Here is a 12,385-nt window from a genome sequence, read left to right as displayed (position 1 = left end):
CCTTTATCATTGGGTTCTATTGACAAAAGGATCTGAAGATAAGCTTTATCTTCTCGTGAACCTTCCTTAAGCTTATCCAATATTGGATTGTTGGCCATTGAGATGGCCCCAAGGAAAACCTTCCTGTTGAGGGCATTAGCAACCACATTTTCCTTACTTGGTCTATACATTATTTGAAAATCATATTCCTACAAACATCCTCTCCATCTTCATTCCCTCATATTGAGTGTTGATTGGGAGAAGATCCATTTTAGGCTTTGGTGGTCGGGGATTAGCTGAACTTGACGTCCCAAAATATAATGTCTCCACAGCGTGAGAGCGTGAGTGACAGCCAAGAGTTCTAGATCATGGTTGGATAGTTCAACTCATGAATCCTTAATTTTTGAGAAGTGAATGCTTTTTGATCAACCTTCTTGTGGTAGGACTCCTCCTACGACAAGTCCACTAGCATATGTCACTACTTCAAATTCTTGAGTGAAATAGAGTAGTGAGCACGAGAGATGAGGTGAGGTGTTGCTTTAGTTATAGGAAACAATCTTCTTGTTCTTTCTCCCATGTAAGCTTGGATGATTTCTTTAGTAGTTGAGTCAAGGGTGCAACGATGAGTGCATAATCCTTGACAAATATTATGTACCATCCTTTAATACCCAAGAAGTCTCGAATCTCACTGACAGTTTCGGGTTGTGGCCATTTTATTATATCCTTAACCTTTGCAGGGTTTATTGAGATTCCCTTAGAAGATATGATAAATATAAGGTAGCTGACTTCGGGGCAAAGAAAACGCATTTTCTCATCTTGGCATAGAATTGATGTTGGCAAAGAAGATGAAACACTTTGTGTACATGATCATCATGTTCCTTTGCATCTTTAGAAAAAACCAGTAAGTCATCAAAGAATTCTAGTACAAAATCATCTAGATATTCCCAAAATATATCCTTCATGAGCCGGTTAGAGTTGTTGGAGCATTTGTAAGACCAAAGGCATTACGATGAACTCATAGTGCCTATATTGAGTGTTGATTGTAGTCTTATATATTAAAAAAATGGCATCCCTTATACGTACGGATTTGAGATTGTTTTGTTGGCGACAATAGTCTCTTGGCGGGGTCTAGACTACACCCAATGGCTCTTAGTACTCACCCACATCTAGCCAAGCTCATCATAAAGATCTGACCCTTAAATTGGAAAAATAAATGCTCATTAGTAAAAGTCGTGCTACTCCTTGACTTCAATTTTTTTTTTAAACTGTTGTTTGTAAAAACTTGTTGCGGCACCCACTACACCGACTAGTAATCTGCCTTGCCTTAAACCTTAAGCTTTGTTTAAGATATTTCCTTGCTAAAAACCTTACTTTGTATCGAGGCTCATAGCCTTGCTTGAGTTATGCATGGTGTCATCTTGCTCGATTTGGTCACTTTACTTTGTTTTTGGGCTTGTAGCCTTGCTTGAGTTATGCATGGTGTCCTCTTGCTCAATTTGGTCACCCTCAATTTCCCAAAATAAGCTCTTCTAGCTCATATGTTGAAAGGTTGAAGCCCTTGAAACCTTGCGACCTCTGGCAAGCCGTTGCTTGCCTCTCACATGCCTGATGCCCTTCCATGGTGCTTGACATGCCCACACAAAGGTGCGAACCTTGAAACCCTTGCATGTGGTGAAGCTCTTACCATGGGAGGGTGCCAAAAATATGGCAATTTGTGAGCGAGGTTGATAGCCGTAAATTAACATAAAGGGACTGAAACACCCTTGCATTACCTCTACACATTTACACGAGATGGCATCTTCTCAGAACATAGGCTCTCGATCACACACCTTCCAGGGGATCCAATTGGATAATGGCATTATTGGACCCACACCTGTCAATGTTTTGCCCTCCCATGCCTCTTTTCCTTCCAAGGGGGTTTTGAAAGAAGAGCGGACCATGCGTGAGAATTGCTACCGCCGCTCCGTATGAATGAGGCGTAAGTCTCCTCTCTTTCACGTTGGATTCCCACGGAAGCAGTTCCAAAAACTAGAAAAGAACACCTCGTCTCAATTTTGACCTCTAATGCCCATCGGCCTGTCTGCCACGTTCAAGCGTCATCTCGCTCTAAAATAAAGTAAAAGTTGGGAGAGCCAATGAGCGGGCAGACTCCCCTTCCAACGTGCCGCTCCTCCACTTTTATTAAGGCGATGTTCTCACACTTCACCTCCAAGGGCGAGCCGTTGCCGGCAATGCACACGCACCCTCTCTCTCTCTCTCTCTCTCTCTCTCTCTCTCGGTGCCACAGTGGCATTATACATACATACAACACGTACACTGGAATTGTGGGGCAGTTTGGCATGCTTTTCTGCGAGACACTGATCTCGAGCGTCGATCGCATGTGTGCGTGCTACCGGCCTGCACACACAATCACAAGCTCTCATCTCTTCAGTGCCCGCAGCTGCAAGATTCTCTGATCTTCCTTCGTTGCTGCTGTCCATAAACCTGCCAACCAGCTCGCTCTCTCTCTCTCTCTCTCACACACACACACACACACACACATGACGCCCCTCTCATCTAGATCGCTACACTCTTCTCAGCAATGCCTGGCCTCAATCCTTTTGATCGTCCTCCTTTTCTTCCCAAGCACGAGCTGGGCATGGACATGTGAAAGCTCATGCGGCGGAATTTCATTGAGTTATCCATTCGGATCCGGATGGAATTGTGGGAGCCCATCTTTCCAACCCTATGTCAATTGCACGCGCAACAAGCTCCTCTTCTACACACCCACAGGGACTTACTCAGTGCAATCCATAGACTACATCAACAATGTGATGATAGTGGTAGATCCACAGATGTCCATATGCAGTGCAATGGGGCTCAGCGGCGCGTTCGGCCTATCGATAGGAGCCCCATTTGCGTTTGCGAGCTACAACACAATCGCATTGATCGGGTGCTCGTCGACATCCTCACTCTACAGCAAGCAAAGTTGTGATGCATCACTACATCAAGTGTGTGACAGCTTGTATGGGTGTCAAGGGATAAAGCAATTAGGGATACAGCCCAATTCACCGTCGTCTTCGTGTTGTGTACTGTCGAGCTCGGTGCTAGCGGCGCCGCCGTACGAGATTGATCTGCCCCTTTTGCAATGCTCAACCTACTCAAGCGTGTACCACATTGGCAGCATTCAGAATCCTCAAACTAGCTGGCTCTATGGGATTGCCTTGAGATTCAATCCTGGCTCTCCTCCCGCTCCACCTGCTGGCAATGGGGATCACCCCACTTGCTATGTCTGCCAGGAAGCACAAGGTACTCATCAATTCTGCACCTCTTTCCTTTATTCATGTGTGTGTGCATTGTAATTATTTCATGCTTTTGATGTCAAAAAACACAGACACGCACCCGCACACACATTCATTCTCTCTCTCTCTCTCTCTCTCTCTCTCTCTTTCTCTCTCTGCGCGCGCATGCACATGCACAATGTCGTCTGCGCGCTAAATAAGGCAATCATTCATTTCCGCGGCTTTGGAAGGTGGCCGCATGTGACGTAGTCTAAAAGCTACGCGCAACGACTATTGGTTTATAACTTGAATAGTAGGAATGTGGGTGAGCTGGTGAGAACCAACTTTTCTTTCTAACCGCCCATCTTTTCAGCTGTTCTAAAGGATTGGGTCCTTCAGCCATGATTGCGACCCCTCAGGTGGATACTATACGGGGAGGCCTCAGGTGGTGGCTTTTTTCGGTGGTGGTGGTGGTTGGGGTTTTATTTGGGGGGGGGGGGGGGGGGGGGGGGTTTTTTAATTTAAACACTATATACCAAGGGGTAGTAAATGGAGCTAGAGCAATGGGATCAAGTGCGGAGAAGATCGAGCACAAAAATAGAGGGCACGAAGACGTTGGATGTCAAAAAATGAACAAAGACACAAAAAATAAATAAGGACATGGAGGGGTAAACCCTCACGACTAAATAACACCCATATTTAAGAGGGGGAGGCAATGGAATCAAAGGCAGAAAAGCTCACGTGCGAAAGCAGAGGAGATCGCAGCCGCAACAGTCAACTCAAAAACTAAACCTGGACAGCCTAAAAATCGCATATCACTTCACAATATAAGGCCATAAAAACGACTAGGCATACATGATGCGCGCGTGGGTGAGGTGGTTAGCCCATGTGACCCTCAACCTGGACTTCAAAGCCACCAGTTCAAAACCCAACAACGCACTTCGTTTTTCCCGTTGGTCGAGCCTATTGTGTCTCGTTTTTTTGTGCGGCCATGTTTAGTGCGTCTCGAGATTCCGCCCCTAAATCCGAACCGTCGATCCCATTACTCCAAACCGCATTTAATATGGGTGTCACTTAGTCCCAAGGGGGATAAACTCACAATGGTTTCAACAAAATACATGCATTTGCTTGGTTAGCTCATCGAGCTACCATCTTGGAGGTGTTGCGATCAAATCTTTGATCTTACGTCTGACAGTCATTGCCATTGATATTTTTGACATCATTGCCTTGAGATCCGTTCCCATCAACCCCCCCTGTCAATCACAATGAGACCTCGTGCCTCCCCTCCCCCCCCCCAAAAAAAAAACTCAATCTAAGTGCATTGTCCTTTTCTTAGGGCTAGGTCCTATGGACATTATGCTCTTGCTATCCAGTTCAGACAGCCGATCACTACTTTGTAACAATCAACGACGATAGGCTTCATGATGATGGTCAAACGTTCCAAAAACTAACGAGGAAACTGTTATCGCTCGAAAAACCGGAAAGCGAAAGGTTTATTGGACATTTCACAAGAAGGGAATCCATGCGACCTTTCCCCGGCCCCCGCCCGCCCGCCCTCCCCCTTCTTTTGCTTGTATGTGCATTTGTTACGAATTGCCCCAGTGGACCCCTAACCATTTATAGTTCAACAGACCATGCTTTTGGCCTTTTAAAAGAAGGCTCCCAGGAGAGTTGGAACCTCAAATGGAAACTTACCTTAAATATTATTTCAATTTTAAAATAGTAAATGGATCTCTTTATTTCACCTTTCGTTTCACATCCTGACATGTCTCGACTTCTCTTGCATTCTATTGTTTCACTTCTCTTGCATTCTATTGTTTCATAATGTTAAAGTGAATCTTCACCTTGCATAATTGCAATAAATTCTATAGACACACACACACACACTTTTTGTTTATTTATTTATTTATATATATTAATGAGTTTTTTTATTTCACATTTCATTTCACACCTCACATTCTTGATTTTTCTTGCATTCTATAACTTAATTCTAGTCAATATTCGAGAAAGACTCTTTTATTAAGCGGCCATCAATCAAAGATGCAAACCATAAATACTAGCAAAGATTTAATATTTACATGACTTTTGAACTACCATGGTTTCAAGTGGCTAGTTTCGATTTTCAACTAGCTCAAGGCTAAGCTAAGGCAATCCTTTTTCGAATATTGATTCCGGTTGAACTCAACCTAATGGTTTTATCACTTTCTTATTGTTTTAGAAAGCCACCGTGATCCTTTCACTTGTTTTGAGTTGTGTGTAACCTGCGGTAGACTAGATGTCTTTTCTAAACCCACAAGGAAAAGCTATGTTAGTGGCTGGATGTCCAATTCCAATACAAGGTAGCCTATGGGCCAGGTCGCATGAAGCTGTGTTGTAGCCCTATTTTCAGGGCATCTTCAACAGTCATCATTACCAATTAATCGTAGGTCAACTACTTAGCATGAGGGTCTCAAAACGGGAAGAACTTTGTGAGCAGGGCGGCTGCTCTTTCTTGCCCATGATGGTCAGAGAGTTCACATAAAAGCCCACGACTTTTGAGGGGACGCTTCCAGGTGATGTGGCCTCAATCGAACGAGCTATGATGGGAATATTCTCTCTCTCTCAGCTACCGGTTGGTAACCTATCGAATGCTAGGATAGTGCACAACACGAACAGGTCGTAAGCCACATCATTGCTATCAAAACAACAAGTTTTGTTTCAGAAATGACATTGAATGATTTTAGGTCATTTGTATGTGCATTGCGGCAATGAGAGTAACCACGGTGATCAGATTGTCTCTCCCATGAAATGGCTTGCCACAATCGCTTAACTAGCATGGTTTAAGTGCCTCCGCATGGCATCAACAATAGTTTAAACTTAGCAACCATCAGGTGGTTGGGTAGTAAGGTGACAAGGTTGGAGCCATCACCCCGACCTTGCAAATGGATGTAATACCTAGGAGTTCCCTCCCATAAACAATTAAATGTCACCTCCACAAAAGAGGGTTTCTAAAAGAAGAGAACCCATTAGCTTCGCAGTTGCATGCAAATCCATATAAATTAAATATCACCTCCACAAAAGAGGGTCCTCTAAAAGAAGAGAAACCATTAGGTCTTCCCAATCTCTAAAAATACAATTTTTTTCAAAAAATATTAAGTGCATAAGTGAATGTCAAGTTAGGAAATGGAAAGACAGACGACGGTGGAAAGTCAAAAAGCATATGAAAGTGAACAGTCAAAAGACATGCGAGCTAGAAAGTCAAAAGACATGTAAAGGTGGAAAGTCAAAAGATATTTTGTGTCCATATAAAGAGGTGTTTCTCTTCTCTTTTATTTTCCCTTTAGCTTTTACTTATGTTCTCTCTCTCTCTCTCTCTCTCTCTCTCTCTCTCTCTCTCTCTCACACACACACACACACACACACACACACACACTGTTGTATTCGTCCTGTCCAGCTAATACTGTTGCAAATCTACGTGCTTCATCATTCTTCGTTGCTACGTACTGTAGACTGTTGCATCATTTTTGTTGTTGTTGAGGGAATCTTTGAATTAGGATTACCTTTTAATTTTTTTGAATCCATTAGGAATACCATTAGCCTCGTAGTTGCATGCAAATCCATAGACAATGCAAAGCCGCATGTAACAGTAGGAAGAACGGTGGAACTATGCGATCTTTTCCCACGCTATTCATGTCAAATGTCTATTGTGTGCTACGAGTAATAAATTACAACCAGTTTTATCTACGATTTAGGCTTTTGGAGGAGGTGGTTGGATAACTCTCCACTTTAGCAATGCTTCTCGTGGAGAGGTATCACAAGCATGCTATTGGCTTATTTTGTAAATAACAATTCATACCTCTATGAAAGAAGAGTGGCCACACACAAACAAGAGAGCTTATCCCTTCTAACACACCTATTGGCTAGCATCAAGGCTCGGGAAAAGATAGGTTCGCTTTATCCAAAACCTGTTCAAAATGAAAATGGCCGGCACGGATCTGGGCAAGAAGGTTCTCAAGCCGGTTCAAACTATGAAATTTTTAGTTAGAATATGAGATTTTTGGTGTGATTATCCCTCTCAAAATTTAGAGTTAGCTTGCTCATATGCGTGTGAAAAGGTTCCAAAGCCGGGTCTACAAAAAAGGTTTCCCGAGCCCTGGCTTGCATTGTCTTGTCCTTCCCTCAATAAAACTCATGGTTCAATTTATGTGGCCTCACCGAGCTCCCTTGAGATCCTCAGTAAAGCCCATTTGTTGCTCTTTTTGTTGGCATGGCTAAAGCCAATTTTTTGCAAGATTTAGCCATAGTATGGTCATATATTGAGGCATTTGCATCCCCACACATGTCTAGACTCCCCACTAAGGTCAAGCCAAATGTACAACAAGATTTGACTATAGGGCCAAATCTTGAAGCAAGCTCAAAACTTGACTTATCTTAAAATAGCAAGTGTTGGAAATCCTCCGGCGAGGGGGCTACCCAATTTCAACTCAATGGCACTCAGAAGCTACTTGTCAACAGGGCTATAAGAGGCCTAGACAATGTTTTGATGTCAATCTGTGAATCTACTTTTGAGTGGAAAGCTTGGAAATGGTCCATGAGTAGCCGATTCTCTAAACCCCATACCAAGGGCATTTACCAAATGTTAATACACGAGGCTTATTGGTTTGCCCCTTTAAACAAGTAGTGGAAGAAGCAATGGTCGGAGCTTAGAACATTTGGAATCCAAAGTGGTCTCAATTTATGAAGATATTTATGTGGAAGGTTCTATGGGGGGCCTTGCTGAAAAGCATCAAGATTCAAGCACGTGGTATCGGGCCCGATAGATGTTCAGGGTGCAGATTGGCTAGCAAAAACCTCGCCCACCTTTTCATGGAATGCCTGGCTATTAGTCTCCCCGATTGGCCATTTTAGCTTTACAAAAGAATATATATCTTAAGACAATTCGAACAACCTCCATACATGAAGAATCCTCTTGGTTAATCACCTCTCTCTCTCTCTCTCTCTCTCTCTCTCTCTCACACACACACACACACACACACACACACACACACACACACACACACTTACACATGCACACACACACGTGCTTGAATTGGAATGTTCATACAAGTTTACAATATTCATTTTTCTTCTATCATGGGTCCATCCATTATCATACAATTGTGTCTTTCACATAATCACTACATGAAGGTTAGGGATTCTTATTAGTGCACAGCCTCTCCATGATCGAATTTGAGATTTGGTTATCATAAAGTGTCATTTATACAACAATTTACTTGGTCACTTGAACAATCAGTTGCTTATTTGACTTGTTTAATACACCACGATGAAACATTGAACGTAGTCATGTGGTAGATGCTGAGTTGTGCTACTTTTATTTGCAGATGCAGAAGCTTCCATGAATTATATGGCTTTATGGTTTACAGGTATAAACACTATGTGCTGAATGTCATGTTATTTTGGAAGTTCGCTAATCAATCTTACAATCTACCCTATTTTTGGTGTCATTATAGGTGTTGTTCTAGTGTTGGAGGTGGCTTTGCTATTCTTGTGAGAGGAACACTCGCAATCTCTCTTTCTTGGTAGAAATGGTGGAAAGATTAGAGTCAAATGGTGGAAAGCATTTCTCAAGTCCAATGAGTTGTAAAATTTGTGAATTGACACGATGTGAATAGAACCCAAAGGGGTTGTGAAAGCGTGAGACCACTTGAAAGAAAATAATATATAGTAAGTGAGTTTTCTTAGGGTTGATAAAAAGAGAATGTGTTTCTTTTGATGCAAAAAGGGGACAATTCCATTGACTGGAAAAGGTAATTACAAAATTAATGATTAGCTACTTTGAGTTTCTTTTTTAATGTTTTTCTTTCAATCTCTTTAATCTTGTCTTTTTGTCAAACTGGCTAAATTTGATTCGTCTTAATCCCACCTTTGCAAGCCTACTAGTCTTCTATCAAATGCTTCAAGAATTTTCCAGTAGTTCTTTAATAACTGTCAGAAAATGCAACTTATTCATTTGACTCGAAACTATCTTTGCAAGGCTATCAATCTTTACAAAACATAGAGATTGAACAGTTTTCACAAATGGATGGTACATTCTTTATGATCCATGAGCTAATATAGCTTAAGACTCCAGGGAATCCCTTTCTGATAATCCCAAGAAGACTCTGAAGTGCTTGAAGCCCTTGTTGTTGAGATTCCTTACTATTTCAATCCAATGATTATTTTGGCCCAAGTCCTCCACTATGGATCCCCAAGCATACTAATGTCTCCTTTCCAGAACTCGGTCTCTTCATTCTATACCAAGTGTTGCTGCGACTTTACAACATTTATTGATAAACTTCCTAATAAATTTACCTAATTGAGCCCTTGCACCAATGCGGGGTAGAAGCCTATTTTGTATGCTATAATTGAGCCATGACCCACCTTTATACTTCATGCGTGCTTCCATAACCTTATTTTTAAGAAAATTTAAGCCCTATTATGTGAGAAAAATCTGAAATAGGTTTATATTATATGCTCTTTAAATTTGTACTGTTTTTTTTTTCTTTTGCAAAACTCACAATGGTGAGTGGATTATATTATCAAAACCAAAAAATACAATTTCTTGCCTCCCTCGTGCCAGGCCATGACATCTTTAATAGACCATAGTTGCAATAGCTAACAAAGATAGGGCCCACACCCTTACCTGAATAAGTCAGTCATTGTGTGCGACCTGCCATGTTCCCCTCGTCAATGTTCATTCGTTTCCCAATGGCGATAATCGCCCCCCTATTTTCTTGTATTATCTCTACGAACCTAGCTATTTTCATGGTATTTTTGAAACACAACTGTTTTTTACCTCTTACACCTGTTTGAAGTAGCAAAATTCAATAATTTGTGTTACGATAAGGAGTTGTTGGCTCTTAAACACCTTCCCTCCTAGGAAGAGATCGTTCTTAAAAAATCCTTTCTTCCAAATCTTTTGGACCCATTTGCACATCTTTCCCAATAGGCCACTAATCACACCGGGTAGTCCTTGAAAAGATGTGGGAGGTCTTGACTAGCCGTTCTGCATTGCGAGCGTCTATCTGGACTAGTATCCTTGGTACAAGCCTTCATCCCAATTGGTAAGGCTCTCCATAGTACCTTCCATGAAAAAACCTTTATCCCGTGCGTCCATTGAGGGCACCTATGTTCTTCATGACTGCCTCCCATCTTGACTCGGGCCAATGCTTGCCTCATTGTTTGTTCAGTGGGGATTTAAATTTGTATTGTTAGTGTGAACTTTTAACTCGTGGATAGTACATTAGATCCTCAACGTGCTAACTTCAAGTCTCCCTACTCTACATCACACCATCGTATTTTCACAAGAATTTCTCTATGAAGATCACTTAGGAACCATTGACCATCACCTATCCCTAAAAAGGTCCCAAGATGTACAAAGACATACTTGAAAAGAAATGGTTTCAGAAAGGAACAATCTTAAGTTATGCTGTGGTTAGTAAGTGAACCATTCATTTATCTTTTTTTTTTAGCAAATCGCACTTTCCATGCAAGGCGATACAAACATCTGTGAGCGCTACTATGATGACTTGGCCATATTCAAACCCATGACACACGTCACAGAGGAAGAATGCTCAACCAACCAAGCTAGTTATGTTGTGGTTAGTAATTGAACCACTCATTTATCTTACTAAAGGTTGTGCACCAATTATTGTAACAAGGCTTATGGGAGAGAAGCATAGGTGTGAAAATATGGATGGAGGACCCTTAACTTCCAAGAAGATTACAAGAAGTTGGGGAAGAAAAGGTCTAGGACCCTCTCATGAGGCTTCACCATAGGTGCCTCCTTCTCTTGAGGTCCCGTTGGAGAAATCATCTAGAGGAAAAAAATAGAGCAGGGGGAAGAAGAAGCAAAATACCCTACTGATAGATTATGATCTAACATTGAAGTTGATACAAACTCAAAGCAGATATTTGAGGAAAGAATTATGAACATTTATGTTGAGTTTACTTTGGGTAAAGTTCTTGGCATAGCCAAACATGAGTTTAATGTGGAGATCATAGATATCATAAAATGAAAGAGGTAGAATTTGATTGAGTCTATTCATCCACAATCATAGGGTGAAGGAGAGTCATTGAAGGCTCAAGCGATACATGTACAAGAGAAGGAATGTGATGAGACAGTGTGATAGGATGCTTACGAGTCTTCTAGAAGAGAGAAGCATGCTAGATTTGTGCTCGAAGGGGTCACTACAATTAAAAATGCATATCACGTGGGTTCAACACTAGAGATTATTTTATTTTATATTTTGTCACATTTTTACATTTAGAAGGGTGTTGAAAAAACGATCTTAGAAAAAAAAAAAAAACAAATTGAATAAGAAAAAGCTCCCTTTCATTGGTGAAAATTTCTCCACAACTAAGAGATTTTATAAATAGTCCTTGAATGCACACAATCTATAAGTTTTACATATACTAACTCCCCTCAAGATTTGTGGATGATAATGATAAAGATGAAGCCTCACATAGAAGACACTACATGCTAACTCTAAAAGTAATTGGCCAAGAGCTACATGAGAAACATTCATCAAATTGGGTGATCTCCGACTCCAATGATTGCCCATCGGTAAGCTACTTTTAAAAAAAAAAATCTTTCAACCTGTCTAATCTCGTCTTTTTGTCAAATTGGTTAAATTTGATTTGTCTTTTTTTTTTTCAAACTCACAATTGTGAGTGAGAGTATTAAAATCTCCAAAAAATATTATAAAGAGTAACCTCAAGCTAGTGTCAAGCCTTGAGGTATCTCACAACCTCTCCGTATGCTTGGAGGTTAACAAGAGAATGTGTTTCTTTTGATGCAAAAATGGGACGATTCCATTGACCTGAAAAGGTAATTACATCATGTTCATGGTTTAGGACCTACTGCTCCACCAATGATTTCCCATAGGTAAGCTACTTTGAGTTTTTGTCTTTATAAAAGAAGCCTTAGAGGAGAGTTGAGCTAGGCCTAAATGTCTTTTTGGATTTACAATAGGTCTTTTTTGCTTGCTCAAAACAACCTTAAAGAACAAAAATTAAGAAGTGCATTCGTAGGAGTTTGATCCGTGAATCCTGGTGGGAAGTATTGACTCAATGAATTTTTTCAAATATATTATTTTGTGAAAGAGTGCTTTCTTTTAAGAACCTCA

The 12,385-nt window shown here is 41.1% G+C and overlaps 1 protein-coding gene across 1 annotated transcript; it reads left to right on the top strand.

The window, feature by feature from the left end:
* Positions 1–1,791: 1,791 nt before the first annotated feature.
* Positions 1,792–9,062, top strand: LOC147446630 (uncharacterized). The gene is made up of 3 exons (XM_086525823.1): positions 1,792–3,267; positions 8,600–8,641; positions 8,729–9,062. Exons 1-3 carry the CDS (start codon positions 2,520–2,522, stop codon positions 8,767–8,769), a joined length of 831 nt encoding a protein of 276 aa, XP_086381949.1. The 5' UTR covers positions 1,792–2,519; the 3' UTR covers positions 8,770–9,062.
* Positions 9,063–12,385: the final 3,323 nt, after the last annotated feature.

The sequence above is a fragment of the Adiantum capillus-veneris genome, chromosome 12 (genome assembly GCF_014529385.1).
Source record: "Adiantum capillus-veneris isolate H3 chromosome 12, ASM1452938v2, whole genome shotgun sequence".
NCBI classification, from domain to species: domain Eukaryota; kingdom Viridiplantae; phylum Streptophyta; class Polypodiopsida; order Polypodiales; family Pteridaceae; genus Adiantum; species Adiantum capillus-veneris.
Note: the sequence above shows the minus strand (reverse complement) of the source record. Positions and strands in the feature narration are given on the sequence as shown.

Bases quoted from the DNA above. Each gene is read 5' to 3' on its own strand.
- LOC147446630 (XM_086525823.1), top strand. From the start codon at position 2,520: ATGACGCCCCTCTCATCTAGATCGCTACACTCTTCTCAGCAATGCCTG. The intron at 3,268-8,599 runs GTACTCATCAAT...TTTTATTTGCAG, and splicing joins TGTCTGCCAGGAAGCACAAG to ATGCAGAAGCTTCCATGAAT. The intron at 8,642-8,728 runs GTATAAACACTA...GTGTCATTATAG, and splicing joins TATGGCTTTATGGTTTACAG to GTGTTGTTCTAGTGTTGGAG.